At 41.6% G+C, this 20,279-nt stretch overlaps 1 protein-coding gene across 1 annotated transcript in view; it reads left to right on the top strand.

Moving 5' to 3' along the window:
- LOC110493302 (dedicator of cytokinesis protein 3) overlaps positions 1-20,279 on the top strand; it is a 359,646-nt gene that overhangs the window by 303,392 nt on the left and 35,975 nt on the right. The window contains exons 31-42 of the mRNA XM_036950940.1: positions 4,033-4,091; positions 4,709-4,857; positions 6,229-6,314; positions 7,421-7,447; positions 7,590-7,685; positions 9,073-9,133; positions 9,442-9,535; positions 12,317-12,465; positions 17,996-18,082; positions 18,352-18,456; positions 18,625-18,766; positions 19,534-19,787. Of these exons, the coding sequence (XP_036806835.1) occupies positions 4,033-4,091; positions 4,709-4,857; positions 6,229-6,314; positions 7,421-7,447; positions 7,590-7,685; positions 9,073-9,133; positions 9,442-9,535; positions 12,317-12,465; positions 17,996-18,082; positions 18,352-18,456; positions 18,625-18,766; positions 19,534-19,787 (1,309 nt within the window). The remainder of the gene's footprint in view (positions 1-4,032; positions 4,092-4,708; positions 4,858-6,228; positions 6,315-7,420; positions 7,448-7,589; positions 7,686-9,072; positions 9,134-9,441; positions 9,536-12,316; positions 12,466-17,995; positions 18,083-18,351; positions 18,457-18,624; positions 18,767-19,533; positions 19,788-20,279) is intronic.

Here is a 20,279-nt window from a genome sequence, read left to right on the forward strand (position 1 = left end):
AGGGTTCATCTCTACAGTAACGACCTCCAGTGTTCATCTCTACAGTAACGACCTCCAGTGTTCATCTGTACAGTAACGACCTCCAGCTGTACAGTAACGACCTCCAGTGTTCATCTCTACAGTAACGACCTCCAGGGTTCATCTGTACAGTAACGACCTCCAGCTGTACAGTAACGACCTCCAGTGTTCATCTGTACAGTAACGACCAGTGTTCATCTGTACAGTAACGACCTCCAGGGTTCATCTCTACAGTAACGACCTCCAGGGTTAATCTCTACAGTAACGACCTCCAGGGTTCATCTCTACAGTAACGACCTCCAGTGTTAATCTCTACAGTAACGACCTCCAGGGTTCATCTCTACAGTAACGACCTCCAGGGTTAATCTGTACAGTAACGACCAGTGTTCATCTGTACAGTAACGACCTCCAGCTGTACAGTAACGACCTCCAGTGTTCATCTCTACAGTAACGACCTCCAGGGTTAATCTCTACAGTAACGACCTCCAGGGTTCATCTCTACAGTAACGACCTCCAGGGTTCATCTCTACAGTAACGACCTCCAGGGTTAATCTGTACAGTAACGACCTCCAGTGTTAATCTCTACAGTAACGACCTCCAGGGTTCATCTCTACAGTAACAACCTCCAGGGTTCATCTCTACAGTAACGACCTCCAGGGTTAATCTGTACAGTAACGACCAGTGTTCATCTGTACAGTAACGACCTCCAGTGTTCATCTCTACAGTAACGACCTCCAGTGTTCATCTCTACAGTAACGACCTCCAGTGATCATCTGTACAGTAACGACCTCCAGTGATCATCTCTACAGTAACGACCTCCAGTGTTCATCTCTACAGTAACGACCTCCAGTGATCATCTGTACAGTAACGACCTCCATCTGTACAGTAACGACCTCCAGCTGTACAGTAACGACCAGTGTTCATCTGTACAGTAACGACCTCCAGTGTTCATCTCTACAGTAACGACCTCCAGTGTTCATCTCTACAGTAACGACCTCCAGTGATCATCTGTACAGTAACGACCTCCAGCTGTACAGTAACGACCTCCATCTCTACAGTAACGACCTCCAGTGTTTATCTGTACAGTAACGACCTCCAGGGTTCATCTGTACAGTAACGACCTCCAGTGTTTATCTGTACAGTAACGACCTCCAGCTGTACAGTAACGACCTCCATCTCTACAGTAACGACCTCCAGTGTTCATCTCTACAGTAACGACCTCCAGTGATCATCTGTACAGTAACGACCTCCAGCTGTACAGTAACGACCTCCATCTCTACAGTAACGACCTCCAGTGTTCATCTGTACAGTAACGACCTCCAGCTGTACAGTAACGACCTCCAGCTGTACAGTAACGACCTCCAGCTGTACAGTAACGACCTCCAGGGTTCATCTGTACAGTAACGACCTCCAGCTGTACAGTAACGACCTCCAGTGTTCATCTCTACAGTAACGACCTCCAGTGTTCATCTCTACAGTAACGACCTCCAGTGTTTATCTGTACAGTAACGACCTCCAGCTGTACAGTAACGACCTCCAGGGTTCATCTGTACAGTAACGACCTCCAGCTGTACAGTAACGACCTCCAGTGTTCATCTCTACAGTAACGACCTCCAGTGTTCATCTCTACAGTAACGACCTCCAGGGTTCATCTGTACAGTAACGACCTCCAGTGTTTATCTGTACAGTAACGACCTCCAGTGTTTATCTGTACAGTAACGACCTCCAGGGTTCATCTGTACAGTAACGACCTCCAGCTGTACAGTAACGACCTCCAGGGTTCATCTCTACAGTAACGACCTCCAGTGTTCATCTCTACAGTAACGACCTCCAGGGTTAATCTGTACAGTAACGACCAGTGTTCATCTGTACAGTAACGACCAGTGTTCATCTCTACAGTAACGACCTCCAGCTGTACAGTAACAACCTCCAGGGTTCATCTCTACAGTAACGACCTCCAGAGTTCATCTGTACAGTAACGACCTCCAGAGTTCATCTGTACAGTAACGACCTCTTTCTGTATAGTAACGACCTCCGGTGTTTGTAGTGGAGTATAGATCCTTGCTGGGTCAATATCCGGCTAGCTAGAGGGACCACTTCTCTTACAGTGTTCGTCAAACGTTGAATTGCCTGAGGTTGTAAGTTTGAATCTTATACCGTAATAGTGATTTTAATGAGATAACTGTCTGCTCATTTGTTTCCTTCTAGTTTCATTATCGTTTTATGCCGTATCTGACTTAAAAATCTAAGTTTATTGGTCACGAGCACAGATTTTCAGATGTTATTGCAGTTGCAGCTAAATGCTTGTGTTTCTAGCTCCAACAGTAATACCTAGCTAAATGCTTGTGTTTCTAGCTCCAACAGTAATACCTAGCTAAATGCTTGTGTTTCTAGCTCCAACAGTAATACCTAGCTAAATGCTTGTGTTTCTAGCTCCAACAGTAATACCTAGCTAAATGCTTGTGTTTCTAGCTCCAACAGTAATACCTAGCTAAATGCTTGTGTTTCTAGCTCCAACAGTAATACCTAGCTAAATGCTTGTGTTTCTAGCTCCAACAGTAATACCTAGCTAAATGCTTGTGTTTCTAGTTCCAACAGTAATACCTAGCTAAATGCTTGTGTTTCTTGCTCCAACAGTAATACCTAGCTAAATGCTTGTGTTTCTAGCTCCAACCGTGCAGTATTACCTAGCTAAATGCTTGTGTTTCTAGCTCCAACAGTAATACCTAACCAAATGCTTGTGTTTCTTGCTCCAACAGTGCAGGAATACCAAATTAAATGCTTGTGTTTCTTGCTCCAACAGTGCAGTAATACCAAATTAAATGCTTGTGTTTCTAGCTCCAACAGTAATACCTAGCTAAATGCTTGTCATTCTAGCTCCAACAGTAATACCTAGCTAAATGCTTGTGATTCTAGCTCCAACAGTAATACCTAGCTAAATGCTTGTCATTCTAGCTCCAACAGTAATACCTAGCTAAATGCTTGTCATTCTAGCTCCAACAGTAATACCTAGCTAAATGCTTGTCATTCTAGCTCCAACAGTAATACCTAGCTAAATGCTTGTGTTTCTAGCTCCAACAGTAATACCTAGCTAAATGCTTGTGATTCTAGCTCCAACAGTAATACCTAGCTAAATGCTTGTCATTCTAGCTCCAACAGTAATACCTAGCTAAATGCTTGTCATTCTAGCTCCAACAGTAATACCTAGCTAAATGCTTGTGATTCTAGCTCCAACAGTAATACCTAGCTAAATGCTTGTCATTCTAGCTCCAACAGTAATACCTAGCTAAATGCTTGTGATTCTAGCTCCAACAGTAATACCTAGCTAAATGCTTGTCATTCTAGCTCCAACAGTAATACCTAGCTAAATGCTTGTCATTCTAGCTCCAACAGTAATACCTAGCTAAATGCTTGTGTTTCTAGCTCCAACAGAGAGAGAGAGAGAGAGAGAGAGAGAGGGGAGAGCTGTCTGTCTAACTGTCTTTCTGTCTACTTTGCCCTGTTCACGTCCTGTTTCTCACGTTGCCCTGTTCACTTGCTGTTTCTCACGTTGCCTTGTTCACTTCGTGTTTCTCACGTTGCCTTATTCACTCCCTGTTTCTCACGTTGCCTTATTCACTTCCTGTTTCTCACGTTGCCTTGTTCACTTCCTGTTTCTCACGTTGCCTTGTTCACTTCCTGTTTCTCACACAGTTTATTTCAAAGGAGAGCTAATAGAGTACCAGGCTTCAGTTTAAAATATGCGAGCTCCATTTCTGATATTCCCTTCACACTTGAAGCACACACTGTAGACATCTGTAATTCTGTGATCTTCATAATGCTGTGATCATCATAATGCTGTGATCTTCATAATGCTGTGATCTTCAAGGAATGATGTTCTTCAGTCTTTCAGTACATTTCCTCATCTGTTAACTGTGGAAATACCCCCAAAAATATATAATATCCAATACATGTCCAATATTCTTCAGTTAGACATCTGTGTCTGTGATTCTTCGCCTGTTGTTTTGTCTCTAGGTATGGTGACATGAGAGTGATGATGGCCTACGAGCTGTTCAGCATGTGGCAGAACCTCGGTGAGAGTTGCTCTCTATCTCACCCTTTATCGTGCTATGTAACATTACATTTTAAATGTAGCATTTAGAGAACCTACTGTACTGTACTGTAGGATTCTCACCCATGTATGCATTTGCCCGTTCTCACTCTCACTCACTCTCACTCACTCACTCACACTCACTCACTCACTCACTCTCACTCACTCACTCACTCACTCACTCTCACACTCACTCTCCCAATCAAACATACAGAATGTTCACTAGGGTACTTTTAGGTAGCCTAGCGGTTAGCGCCTTGAGGCCAGTAACCAAAAGGTTGCTGGATCGAATCCCCGAGTTGACAAGGTAAAAATCTGTCGTTCTGCCCCTGAACAAGGCCGTTAACCTACTGTTCCCTGGGCGCCGTGGACGTAGATTAACACAACGTGGCAGTCTCTATCTATCTGTTCTCCCAGTGCTTCTCCGGCACACTTTTGGATCGATTAAAATGTTGATTTAAATTATGCGACGCACTTTTTGTTCTGTTTGTAAAATTATTTTCTCCTTGTGATTTTCTGCCGTTCGTTGCGTCTGGTTGAAAGGAAGTGTTTTTGGGGTTATTTCATGTAAAGTCTGACTCCTCTTCCTGTCCTCTCCAGGCGAGAACAAGATCCACTTCATCCCAGGTATGATAGGTCCCTTCCTGGGTGTGACCCTGGTGCCTCAGGGGGAGGTCAGGAACATCATGATCCCTATCTTCCACGACATGATGGACTGGGAGCAGAGGAAGAACGGGAACTTCAAACAGGTACACACACACACACACACACACACACACACACACACCCAGACACACACCCAGACACACACCCAGACACACACACACATACACACACACACACACACACACACATACACACATATACACACACACACACACACACACATACACACATATACACACACACGCACATACACACATATACATACACACACACACACACACACACACACACACACACACACACACACACACACACACACACACACACACACACACACACACACACACACACACACACACACACGGATGGACTGGAGCAGAGGAAGAATGGGGCAGGGTTGCATTCCTCCACATATTTCATTATCTAACTACCTGAATACACAGTAGGGTTGATCTAACTACATGTATATACAGTAGCTTTGATCTAACTACATGTATATACAGTAGGTTTGATCTAACTACATGTATATACAGTAGGTTTGATCTAACTACATGTTTATTACAGTAGGTTTGATCTAACTACATGTATGTTACAGTAGGTTTTATCTAACTACATGTATATACAGTAGCTTTGATCTAACTACATATATATACAGTAGCTTTGATCTAACTACATGCATATACAGTAGCTTTGATCTAACTACATATATATACAGTAGCTTTGATCTAACTACATATCTATACAGTAGCTTTGATCTAACTACATATATATACAGTAGGTTTGATCTAACTACATATATATACAGTAGGTTTGATCTAACTACATGTATATCCAGTAGGTTTGATCTAACTACATGTATATCCAGTAGGTTTGATCTAACTACATGTATATACAGTAGGTTTGATCTAACTACATGTATGTTACAGTAGGTTTGATCTAACTACATGTATGTTACAGTAGGTTTGATCTAACTACATGTATATACAGTAGGTTTGATCTAACTACATGTTTATTACAGTAGGTTTGATCTAACTACATGTATGTTACAGTAGGTTTTATCTAACTACATGTATATACAGTAGGTTTGATCTAACTACATGTATATACAGTAGGTTTGATCTAACTACATGTATATACAGTAGGTTTGATCTAACTACATGTGTGTTACAGTAGGTTTGATCTAACTACATGTGTGTTACAGTAGGTAATGGGGGGCCCTCTTTCACTCATATTACATCCGTTTCTTTCACGTACAATATTTTCTAAAATGACAATGCGCTCTTCATGCAGTCGTGGACGGTACAGAGCGTTTATGGCATATTTGACGGGGATAAATATTTTTACCGGGTTTGACGTTCGTTAGAGAGTGAGATTTAAAGTTTGCCTTGTCTCTCGTTACACCCCGTGTTATAACGGCAGGAGAAACAGTGGCTTATTCACACTGTTCTGTGTAGGTGGAGGCAGAGCTGATAGACAAGCTGGACAGTCTGGTGTCTGAGGGGAAAGGAGACGAGAACTACAGAGAACTATTCAGCCTGCTGTAAGTAGAGGAATATACACACACACACACACACACACACACACGCATCAACCCCATCACACACACACACGCACCAACCCCATCACACACACACCAACAAACACCAGCGCGCACACACCCAACACACAACCGTTTCTTTACCTGCTACCTTGATAACGCTGTGTGTTGGATCTAACCTGTTGGTTTCTACCTGCTACCTTGACAACGCTGTGTGTTGGATCGAACCTGTTGGTTTCTACCTGCTACCTTGATAACGCTGTGTGTTGGATCGAACCTGTTGGTTTCTACCTGCTACCTTGATAACGCTGTGTGTTGGATCTAACCTGTTGGTTTCTACCTGCTACCTTGACAACGCTGTGTGTTGGATCGAACCTGTTGGTTTCTACCTGCTACCTTGATAACGCTGTGTGTTGGATCGAACCTGTTGGTTTCTACCTGCTACCTTGATAACGCTGTGTGTTGGATCGAACCTGTTGGTTTCTACCTGCTACCTTGACAACGCTGTGTGTTGGATCTAACCTGTTGGTTTCTACCTGCTACCTTGACAACGCTGTGTGTTGGATCGAACCTGTTGGTTTCTACCTGCTACCTTGATAACGCTGTGTGTTGGATCGAACCTGTTGGTTTCTACCTGCTACCTTGATAACGCTGTGTGTTGGATCTAACCTGTTGGTTTCTACCTGCTACCTTGACAACGCTGTGTGTTGGATCGAACCTGTTGGTTTCTACCTGCTACCTTGATAACGCTGTGTGTTGGATCGAACCTGTTGGTTTCTACCTGCTACCTTGATAACGCTGTGTGTTGGATCGAACCTGTTGGTTTCTACCTGCTACCTTGATAACGCTGTGTGTTGGATCTAACCTGTTGGTTTCTACCTGCTACCTTGATAACGCTGTGTGTTGGATCTAACCTGTTGGTTTCTACCTGCTACCTTGATAACGCTGTGTGTTGGATCTAGCCTGTTGGTTTCTACCTCCTAACTTGATAACGATGTGTGTTGGATCTAACCTGTTGGTTTCTACCTGCTATGATCAACATGTCTTTACCTCTTACGTTCATAACATTGTATTTGCTTGGCTCCTCTTTCTGCTGCGTGTGGGATTAGAACCCAGCTCTTTGGGCCTTACCCCAGGTAAGATAACACAGCTCTAATGGCCTACTGCCACTAACTCCTCTCTACGTCCTGTCGAATGATGTACTCACAGCGATCACTCAAAATCTAGGCCCTTGGTGGTATTGATTGATAAGGCGTTTGTGTGTGTCTTTGTCTCCAGTCTGCTGGAGAAGATTGAGCAAGAGACGTGGAGGGAGACGGGGATCTCCTTCGTCACCTCTGTCACACGGTTGATGGAACGACTGCTGGACTACAGGTGAGACTAGATAGGTCTCCAGACTAGATAGGTCTCCAGACTAGATAGGTCTCCAGGCTAGATAGGTCTCCAGACGAGATAGGTCTCCAGACTAGATAGGTCTCCAGACTAGATAGGTCTCCAGACGAGATAGGTCTCCAGACGAGATAGATAGGTCTCCTGACGAGATAGGTCTCCAGACTAGATAGGTCTCCAGACTAGATAGGTCTCCAGACGAGATAGGTTTCCAGGCGAGATAGATAGGTCTCCAGGCGAGATAGATAGGTCTCCAGACTAGATATGTCTCCAGGCGAGATATGTCTCCAGACGAGATAGGTCTCCAGGCGAGATAGATAGGTCTTCAGACGAGATATGTCTCCAGGCGAGATATGTCTCCAGACTAGATAGGTCTCCAGACTAGATAGGTCTCCAGACGAGATAGGTCTCCAGGCGAGATAGATAGGTCTCCAGGCGAGATAGATAGGTCTCCAGACTAGATATGTCTCCAGACGAGATAGGTCTCCAGACTAGATAGGTCTCCAGACTAGATAGGTCTCCAGACTAGATAGGTCTTCAGACGAGATAGGTCTCCAGGCGAGATAGATAGGTCTCCAGGCGAGATAGATAGGTCTCCAGGCAAGATAGATAGGTCTCCAGACTAGATAGATAGGTCTCCAGACGAGATAGGTCTCCGGACGAGATAGATAGGTCTCCGGACGAGATAGGTCTCCAGACGAGATAGATAGGTCTCCAGACGAGATAGATAGGTCTCCAGACGAGATAGGTCTCCAGGCGAGATAGGTCTCCAGACGAGATAGGTCTCCAGACTAGATAGGTCTCCAGACGAGATAAGTCTCCAGACTAGATAGGTCTCCAGACTAGATAAGTCTCCAGACTAGATAGGTCTCCAGATGAGATAGATAGGTCTCCAGGCGAGATAGATAGGTTTCCAGACTAGATAGATAGGTCTCCAGACGAGATAGGTCTCCGGACGAGATAGATAGGTATCCGGACGAGATAGGTCTCCAGACGAGATAGATAGGTCTCCAGACGAGATAGATAGGTCTCCAGATGAGATGGGTCTCCAGGCGAGATAGGTCTCCAGACGAGATAGGTCTCCAGACTAGATAGGTCTCCAGACTAGATAGGTCTCCAGACGAGATAAGTCTCCAGACTAGATAGGTCTCCAGACGAGATAAGTCTCCAGACTAGATAGGTCTCCAGATGAGATAGATAGGTCTCCAGATGAGATAGATAGGTCTCCAGACGAGATAGATAGGTCTCCAGACGAGAGAGATAGGTCTCCAGACGAGATAGGTCTCCACTTGTTGTTATGTAACTGTGGAGGGCAGAATATAAGATGCATTACTATTCATCAATAACTGGACCGGTTCCTCTCTCTGTTTAGGGACTGCATGAAAGGAGACGAGACAGAGAACAAGAAGATTGGCTGTACTGTCAACCTGTTGGTAAGATACTATAGACTCTGTCTGTACTGTCAACCTGTTGGTAAGATACTATAGACTCTGGCTGTACTGTCAACCTGTTGGTAAGATACTATAGACTCTGGCTGTACTGTCAACCTGCTGGTAAGATACTATAGACTCTGGCTGTACTGTCAACCTGCTGGTAAGATACTATAGACTCTGGCTGTACTGTCAACCTGCTGGTAAGATACTATAGACTCTGTCTGTACTGTCAACCTGCTGGTAAGACAACCCACAACCTGTAAAGGGTTTGTCTTGTTTTTAATATATTGTGTCTGTTTGTTCCCTAGAACTTCTACAAGTCAGAGATCAACAAGGAGGAGATGTATATCCGCTACATCCACAAGCTGTGTGACATGCACCTTCAGGCTGACAACTACACAGGTAATACAACATCCACAAGCTGTGTGACATGCACCTTCAGGCTGACAACTACACAGGTATGATACTCACACACAAACCTATTCACTCACAAAGGGAAAGAGTGTACTAGCTAGGGTTGCTAAGCTACCTGTAATTTACCAAAGTTACCGGAATCTTCAGTACTTTTGGTATAAAAAAAACTGAAAATCTATGTCAATCTATCGAAAATGTGGTGGATTTATACTTGAATACATTTTTTTTTTTTAAGTTATTAATATATACACTGAACAAAAATATAAACGTAACGTGTAACAGGTCCCGTGTTTCCTGAAATAAAAGATCCCAGAAATGTGCACAGATTTGTTTTACGTCCCTATTTGTGCACCTTGTGCACAGGTGCACCTTGTGCTGGGGGACAGTAAAAGGCCACTCTAAAATGTGCAGTTTTGTCAAACAACACAATGCCGTAGATGTCTCATGTTTTGGAGGAATTTTTATTGTATTTTATTTCACCTTTATTTAACCAGGTAGGCCAGTTGAAAACAAGTTCTCATTTACAACTGCGACCTGGCCAAGATAAAGCATAGCAGTGTGAACAGACAACAACACAGAGTTACACATGGAGTAAACAATAAACAAGTCAATAACACAGTAGAAAAGAAGAAAGAGTCTATATACATTGTGTGCAATTGGCATGCTGACTGCAGGAATGTCCACCAGAGCTGTTGCCAGAGAATTCAATGTTCATTTCTCTAACATAAGCCGCCTACAACATCAGGGAATTTGACGGTACGTCCAACAAATACATATTGACATAGTGAAATGTATAAAAGTTTGTAAAAAATGTATATATTCTTTATAAAGCATATTTCATGCTGAAACCCTAATATTTAACACCAATGGCATTCAAATCAAATCAAATTTTATTTGTCACATACACATGGTTAGCAGATGTTAATGCGAGTGTAGCGAAATGCTTGTGCTTCTAGTTCCGACAATGCAGTAATAACCAACAAGTAATCTAACCTAACAATTTCACAACAGCTGCCTTATACACACAAGTGTAAAGGGATAAAGAATATGTACATAAAGATATATGAATGAGTGATGGTATAGAACGGCATAGGCAAGATGCAGTAGATGGTATCGAGTACAGTATATACATATGAGATGAGTATGTAAACATTATATGAAGTGGCATTGTTTTAAGTGGCTAGTGATACATTTATTACATCAATTCTTCCATTATTAAAGTGGCTGGAGTTGAGTCAGTATGTTGGCAGCAGCCACTCAATGTTAGTGATGGCAGTTTAACAGTCTGATGGCCTTGAGATAGAAGCTGTTTTTCAGTCTCTCGGTCCCAGCTTTGATGCACCTGTACTGACCTCGCCTTCTGGATGATAGCGGGGTGAACAGGCTGTGGCTCGGGTGGTTGTTGTCCTTGATGATCTTTATGGCCTTCCTGTGACAAATCTTGTGGTTTAGGTGTCTTGGAGGGCAGGTAGTTTGCCCCCGGTGATGCGTTGTGCAGACCTCACTACCCTCTGGAGAGCCTTACGGTTGTGGGCAGAGCAGTTGCTGTACCACGCGGTGATACAGCCCGACAGGATGCTCTCGATTGTGCATCTGTAAAAGTTTGTGAGTGCTTTTGGTGACAAGCCAAATTTCTTCTGCCTCATGAGGTTGAAGAGGCGCTGCCTCGCCTTCTTCACCACGCTGTCTGTGTGGGTGGACCAATTCAGTTTGTCCGTGATAAAACTGACTACCCTCTCCACTACTGTCCCTTTGATGTGGATAGGGGGGGGCTCCTTCTGCTGTTTCCTGAAGTCCACAATCATCTCCTTTGATTTGTTGACATTGAGTGTGAGGTTATTTTCCTGACACAACACTCCGAGGAACCTCAACTCCTCCCTGTAGGCCGTCTCGTCGTTGTTGGTAATCAGGCCTACCACTCTAGTTTCGTCTGCAAACTTGATGATTGAGTTGGAGGCGTGCATGGCCACGCAGTCATGGGTGAACAGGGAGTACAGGAGGGGGCTGAGAATGCACCCTTGTGGGGCCCCGTGTTGAGGATCAGCGGGGTGGAGATGTTGTTACCTACCCTCACCACCTGGGGGTGGCCCGTCAGGAAGGCCAGTACCTAAGTTGATGGTTTCTATTTAGGATATTGTTTTGCTATTCTATTCTTTATTTTAAAATCATCTTATTTCATACATTTTATGTGTGATAAGGCACGTGTCATAAGGCCAAACATAGGGCCAGAGATAATTACAGACACCAGTGATAATCTGAAGTACCCCAAAAAGAACCAAGATGTCTTGTGATAGATTACATGAAATCCTTTCAAAATTCTAGTTTATACCTTCCCTTTGCAACGTTAGTGCTAGCTAATATCTCTGAAATAGCATGCACTTTTAACATTACCATGCTTGTAAATAAGGATGTGTTCTTAACTGACTTGCCTAGTTAAATAATTGTTCAATAAATAAATAAATATTAAAAATTAAAATGCTTTACCCCCCATGAGTACAGTCAATATGGCTTCATATCCTATAACTTCAAAGGGAATGTCTAATAATTCTATTTCTATAGTTCTACAGAGACTGTTTTCCCCCTGCTGCTGAACTTGGAGCTGTTGTTCCCAATGAAGTACTGTATAAACTATATGTAGAATGTAACTCTCCATTTACCCTACTGTCGTACTGGGAGCTACTGCACCGAGGGAGTTCCTGCACTACCCGGCTATATGTTGTTCCTAGTGACGTATATAAACGATATGTTTGTTTAAATGTTACTCTACAGAGGCTGCGTTCACCCTGCTGTTGTACTGGGAGCTACTGCATTGGGAAGAGAGGCCTCTAAGGGAGTTCTTACACTACCCAGCCCAGAGCGAGTGGCATCGCAAAGAAGGTCTCAGTCGCAAGGTCATCCACTACTTCAACAAGGGAAAGGTAAGTGGAATATATACTGGAAAACACAGGAAGGTCATCCACTACTTCAACAAGGACATTGTAGGTGAGAGAACACAATGGAAATCAACTGTCATCAATCGTTTCTCATAATCTAGGGTGTTCACCCATAAAAGTATTAATTCATTCAAGGTTTATATGTCCATTTAATAGAACATTATGTCAGAAAAAAACAATAGTCCAACCCTCATGTCTCTATCATGTAGGGTTCAAATGTTACAAAAGATTTACTCTGAGAATGTAGCATGTTTAGAGTGAATGGAACGTCATCAACATGCGGTCGCTGCTCAATAGAACTCGGTGACGCTGCTCCGTAGCAGAACGGCGCTAACTTCAGACTTCAACTGACAAGCTAACTAGTGGCTGCAGGTTCGTGAGTGAAAACATGGGCTTTTTCTAAATGAAATCCACTGAATACAAAAATAAACAGGGACTAAATATATATGTATTTACAAAGCTAAGTATAGCTTTAGCTAGTTAACAGGATAGCTAAGAGACACGATCCGCAAAGAACATCTGTTCCTGTTTTCATTCATTTCAAGTCTTTCCCTTTAAATCGCTCCTTCTCAATGTAAATTGATCGCCAATATAGGCAATGACTTTTATTTTATTTTTTATATTTTAATAACAAATATTAACAAACAAAAGAGGAATGGTCTCATGCAAACCAGCATACATGCAAACTATTTACATTGCCAGGAATCCTAAACGAACAAATCATATTCATTAATAATACAACATGTTTGAATTGCCTTTTTGTTGTTCATTTTAGTTAAAGTGGTGCCATATTATTTAAATCAATTTATAAAGTGTAAAAAGTTTGGTTTTGAATTAGACCATTTGCATTTGTGAATATGAAATGTTCCTAATATTATTATTGAATTAAATATACTACATCTTTATCAATGCCAGAATTTCAGAAATACAAGCGTTTTTTTTGTAACAAAATTCTGTATGTCAATCCCAGAAAATATACTATATATACAGTCAAAAAACGAATGAAAAATTATCTCCTTCTCCATTCCACAGAAATCACATTTAATAGTCAATATTCAGCTTGAATCTTTCCAAAACATGTTTCACAGGATGAATTCTATGTAACATTTTAAATTAAACTTTACCTTGTTACTGATACAATATTTGTTAGCAATTTTCCATGCTTTCCCTCATTTGTATATCACCATAGATATCTGACCAAAATAATCTTGCTGAGGGAGTATCACAAACAATATTCCTAATCTGTTTATTACTACATTTATCTTTGATGTTAATATTGCCAATGAATATATGTTCATGTAAATCTATGTTACTTACATCAACCACAGAGGAATTTAAAAGAAGATACAACCCCCACTTGGAATCGCATCAAAAACAATTGCATATTCTTTCCGGGTTATTGGAATTTTAAACCATATGAGAGTAGATGCCCATCCTCATTCAGTAACTGACCAAAATCATTTTATTCTCAAACCAGTTACAAAAAAAAGACACATTTTTAAATTGTATATCTTTGTTGTTCCATAGAAAGTATCTGTGAGGGGAAAATGTGTTTTTACGCTAACATCCAAGATAAAATTGCCTGCTTATGGAATTTGGCCAGTTTTACTGGGATTTTATCAACATCAAAAGCAACAATTCTAAACCACCAACAGAATCAAATAAATAGTTAGGGAAGACATTCCAAATGCTGTTCTGGTTCTTAACATACTTCAGAATCCAATTTATTTTAAAAGTATTATTTAGAGTATTGAAATCTAAAACCTCAAGATCTCCTTGTTCTTGGGTATTGGTGAGAATATCTTTCCGTAAATAGTGAGGCTTTTTTTCCCCCATCAAATAGAATTATAAAGAATCTAAGTCCTTTACAATTTTTGGGGGGTGATTCAAGTGATAACGAGACACAAACCGATCTGGATTAGCCTTCAGCTGTGGACAATAAAAGACTGTATAACGAAATATCTCTCAGCAACCAGAGGTTCAACTTCTTCTTTGTTTTCTCAATAATGGGGTTAAAGTTTAAATCACTCCTTTGTTTTTCAACCTTGCATATAACAATCCAAGATAAGTAACCTTATCTTTAATTGGGATACCATATATTTCCTGTAAAACACAATCCTTGGGTGGAAATAAGACTGACTTATCGATATTAATTTTCTACAACGAAACTAAGGAAAAGTCTTCAATACAGGAAACCTCATTCCTGTCTCTTAAAAATATGGTGGTATCATCAGCCAGTTGACATAGTTTAAATTCATTGCCAAGTGCTGAAACACCTTGAAAATTCCCTTTCTTGATATGAAAGGCCATAATTTGAGTAACCAATAAAAATACAAATGGACTTCTTGGGCAACCCTGCCTAATACCACGGCCAATATTAAATCGTTGGGATGTCCCGTGAGCTAATTTTACAGAGCTAGTACAACCACTATATAAAGTTTGGCCTGCTTTCAAAAAGAAGTCACCAAACCCCAAAAAACATATTGCTTTGAACATAAACTCATGTTCTACAGTGTCAAAAGCTTTACAAAAATCAACAAACATAAGAGAACTATCATCAAGGATGAGGCCATTATAGTCAATCATATCTAAGATCAACCTGATGTTATTACTAATGTGTCGACCATGCATAAAACCAGATTGTTCTTCATCAATTATATGATGCAAGCCTTGTTTCAACCTCTTAGCAAATACAAGGTCAAATAATTTCCCATCGTTATTCAACAGGCTACTGTGTCTCCAGTTGTCTATATAAAGAGTATCCTTATTAGGTTTGGGAATCAAAGTAATTCCACCTTGCTTTTTAAGGAAGCCGGTAACTCCCCTTTTTCTATTGATTCTTGGAACATAGAATGAAAGGAATCAATTTATCATTGAATGTTTTATAAAACTCACCTTATTAAACCATCATTTCCAGGGGACCTATTGCCTTTTATCTCAATTTCAGATAACTCATCATCACAAAAATCGCTGAAATCATTATCCATCTTCTTAGCAATGTTTGCTACATTATCTAAGAAAATATCCGTATTGGAAGTTGACTGAGCTGATGTATACAGATTCTGATAAAACTGGGCTGAGAGATTTCTTTTGGATTTTCATTGAGAATATTATTAAGCATTAATTTACATATGGAAGTCTTTTCGCCTGCCCTTTCTTCTAAATTAAAGAAAATATTCTGTATTTTTCTCTCCCTCTTCCCTCCATTTTCATCTTGATCTTACAAACGCCTTTTCCTCGAGGATACAGTCTAACTGCATGTGTAATGATGATAGCTCCAGTCATTTCTGATTAGTTGGTTCATTTTTTTTTTGTTGGTACAATGCATTATTCCCTTTATGATGTCATATTCGTTCTCTCTCTTGGCACGAGCAATTTCTTTCCCCATTGAAATAGCCAAAAGCCTTATATCAAATTTCATTAGCTCTCAGTAACTTCCAAATCAAATCAAATTGTATTGGTCACATACACATGGTTAGCAGATGTTAATGTGAGTGTAGCGAAATGCTTGTGCTTCTAGTTCCCGAACGTGAAGTAATATCTAACAAGTATCTAACAACTACTACACACAAATGTAAAGGAATGAATAAGAATATGTACATAAAATGTATGGATGAGCGATGGCCGAACGGCATAGGCTAGATGCAGTAGATGGTATAGAGTACAGTATGTACACATGAGATGAGTAATGTAGGGTATGTAAACATTATATGAAGTGGCATTGTTTAAAGTGGCTAGTGATTTGAGTCAGTATGTTGGCAGCAGCCACTCAATGTTAGTGGTGGCTGTTTAACAGTCTGATGGCCTTGAGATAGAAGCTGTTTTTCAGTCTCTCGGTCCCCACTTTGATGCAGCTGTACTGACCTCGACTTCTGGATGACAGCGGGGTGAACAGGCAATGGCTCGGGTGGTTGTTGTCACAACACAGGCACAATTCCAGTATTTATCAATAATTCCTGCTACTTCTTAAATACTTAATTCTCTAGTAATGTCTTATTAATTTTCCAGCAACCTTTACTAACTTTTTTTGGGTTGACAAACCATGCATATTTATCTTTATTGAGATCCCTTTGTGGTCTGTTAAAATCGATGGTTCAATCGAGACTGTATCAACTTTGTCGGCCATATCTTCAGGTATCAGCCATAAATCAATACGGGATTGTATAGATACATGTTTGGTACTCCATGTAAACATAATCTTATCTGGGTTCTTATGTCTCCAAATATCTAGAACACCTAACCTTAGACATATATTCCTTATCTCACAAACAGAATTGCTGTCCTCAGGAGGCCATCTATCTAGATTATCATGTAATACTGTGTTAAAATCCCCACCCCATATTACTTTGGCCAATGGATATTTAGACATAATTTTACTCTCAATGTCTCTAAATAAAATACAGTTACTTGACTTGTTATTGGAAGCATAATATTTACAACAATGAATTGAACGTGGTTGACTTCTACCAAGAGTATAATCCATCTCCCTGTCTTCTTCATGACTCAATATATGACCCTTAAAGTTGCCTTTTAAAATAGCGACACCTGCTGACCGATTTAGTACCAAATATCATTCTCCCATTGACACCTCCAAAACGCAGTATCTTTGGAACAGGCGTGAGTTTTCTTTAATGAAATAAAAGTTGGCGCTTAGACAGCCAAGGATTTTGGATGTGAAAATTACAAAAGGTATCAAGTTGATTTTGATTGGTCCAGCCAACGGAAACACCTCCAAATGGTACCACCTCACAACACCAAATATGGAAGAGATACAACCAAGATTGACGCAGTCTAAACTACCAATGATCACAGCAAATGAACGCCTTTATTTCATCGACACTGTCAAGAACAAGTATATTAAGGTTATAATATTGTAGAGAACAATCTACGGATTCGTTGTATGTCATTTATAATGACGTAGGGGCAGAAGGAAACTATGTTTTAACATTACTGTCACAGCACCCCAACAGCTTGTGAAATCACAATTATTATATATTTGTACCTTTTTATTTAACTAGGCAAGTCAGTTAAAGAACAAATTCTGATTTACAATGACGGCCTACACCGGCCAAACCCGGGCGACGCCGGGCCAATTGTTCACCGCCCCCTATGGGACTCCACAATCACAGCTGGTTGTGATACAGCCTGGATTCGAACCAGGGTGTCTGTACTTGACACCTCTTGCATTGAGATGCAGTTCCTTTAGACTGCTGCGCCACTCGGGAGCACCACAATGATGGCAAAAGGTTTACCTACTAATTGTTTGCCTCATTTTGAAATGTCATCGTGTTTTTCCGAGCCACTATAATGTAATTATGATGACATCTTCATCAGTGTCAATTGAGAACGCATTGAGTAGAACGCAACAATAATTAATAAAGAGAATCTTCATAACGACATTGTGACACAACGTGCAAAACCCATAAATAGCAGTATTTGTCCCTGTTGAAAGCCAACAAATGACTGATCAATTTTCACCCTGTGATTGTTTATTTTGCTCTGTGTGTTTCTCCAGTGCTGGGAATACGGGGTACCGTTGTGCAGAGAGCTGGCTTTCCAGTATGAGACATTATACGACTACCAAAGCCTCAGCTGGATAAGGGTGAGTAGATGTTGTAGTCGCTGCAGATTGTGGGGTTTTAGGCTGGGTTTCTGTATAAGCACTTTGTGACATCTGCTGATGTAAAAATAAAAGGGCTTTATAAATATATTTGATCGATTGATTGATTGATTGATTGATTGAGAAAGGTTAAGGTCGCAACCTAACTTAAGTTACCAAGCTTTTCACCTAAATATACACCGTTGATGTGAATGGGAGAATTGCACAACGTGTTTATTTTGTAGAACATAATAATGATTGTGTTTGGTCAGAAAATGGAAGCTGCTTACTATGACAGCATCATGGAGCAGCAACGTCTAGAGCCAGAGTTCTTCAGGGTGGGCTTCTACGGACGCAAGTTTCCCTTCTTCCTAAGAGTGAGTCAATCCAACTGTGTGGGGCACATCTCAAATTACAGCCTATTCCCTACCCTAGATAGTGCACTATTTCGGACCAGAGATGTATAAGGAATAAGGTGTCATTTGAGACACAATCAATGTCCTTATACTTTTGAATATTCTGGTTCTTCCATGTTGTGCCACTAGAACAAGGAGTTTGTCTGCCGCGGTCATGACTACGAACGGCTTGAAGCCTTCCAGCAAAGGATGCTGGGAGAATTCCCACAAGCCATTGCCATGCAGCACCCTAATCAACCAGACGAGGCCATCTTACAGTGTGATGCCCAGTGTATCCTTCTGAAACAAAGTGAGAATGGGAACAGAACTCTCTCTGTGTGTGTGTGTGTGTGTGTGTGTGTGTGTGTGTGTGTGTGTGTGTGTGTGTGTGTGTGTGTGTGTGTGTGTGTGTGTGTGTGTGTGTACACTGAGGAACACCTTCCTAATATTGAGTTGCACCCCCCTTTTTTGTCCTCAGAACAGCCTCAATTCGTCGGGGCAGGAACTCTACAAGGTGTCGAAAGCGTTCCCCAGGGATGCTGGCCCAAGTTGACTCCAATGATTCCCACAGTTGTGTCATGTTGGCTGAATGTCCTTTGGGTGGTGGACCATTCTTGATACACGCGGGAAACTTTTGTGAAGCGTGAAAAACCCAGCGCCGTTGCAGTTCTTGACACAAACCGGTGTGCCTGGTGCCTACTACCATACCCCGTTTAAAGGCATTTGTCTTGTCCATTCACCCTCTGAATGACACACATACACAATCCATGTCTCAATTGTCTCAAGAATTAAAAATCCTTCTTTAACCTGTCTCCTCTCCTTCATCTACACTGATTGAACTGGATTTAACAAGTGACATCAATAAGGGATCATAGCTTTCACCTGGATTCACCTGGAGTCTATGTCTGGCCAGGTTTTCTTAATGTGTTGTACACTTGGTGTATATGTATGTGTGTGTGTGGTTGAGTGATTGCATCATACTTGCTCACATGTATGTGTATACCAAATGGAAAACACACTCCCACCCAGGCATCTTTTCCTTGACGCGGCACCTCTCAGACCTGCAGATCTATGCGGTGACGCCGGTTCCGGAGAATGTCAAAATTCTCCAAATGGACCGCGTTCCAGACCGCATCAAGAGCTTCTACCGTGTTAACAACGTGCGCCGCTTTCGATACGACCGGCCCTTCCACAAAGGATCCAAAGACCGAGAGAACGAGTTCAAGAGCTTGTGGATCGAGAGGACCACGCTGATCCTCACACATCCTCTTCCTGGTATCTCCCGCTGGTTTGAGGTGGAGAAGAGAGAACTGGTGAGTGACACTACATAGCCGTGACAGTAATACTCCTCTGTAGCTCAGTTGATAGAGTATCGATTCCCCCGGAACACCCATGTGTAAAATACATGTCGTTTTTTGATTAAAGTTTCTGTGAAATGGCTTATATTACTATTAGACCTGTGTTGGTGCTTTGGTACTGCAGATGGAAAAAAGTGTTACATCTGTCTGTGATGAGGATGTAATGTAGCAAGCATGAGAGCATCAGCTGTTCCCAGGACGACGCTCTTTGTAGCCGATGTGAGCAAGACCTTTAAACAGGTCAACGTTCACAAAGCCGCAGGGCCAAACGGATTACTAGGTTGTGAACTCAAAGCATGCGCGGACCAAGTGTCTTCACTGACATTTTCAACCTCTCCCTGACCGAGTCTGTAGTACCTACAGGTTTCAAGCAGACAACCATAGTCTCTGTGCCCAAGAGTGCGAAGGTAACCTGCCTAAATGACTACCGCCCCGTAGAGCTCACGT

Source organism: Oncorhynchus mykiss, chromosome 17 (genome assembly GCF_013265735.2).
Source record: "Oncorhynchus mykiss isolate Arlee chromosome 17, USDA_OmykA_1.1, whole genome shotgun sequence".
In the NCBI taxonomy this organism is placed as follows: Eukaryota; Metazoa; Chordata; class Actinopteri; order Salmoniformes; family Salmonidae; genus Oncorhynchus; species Oncorhynchus mykiss.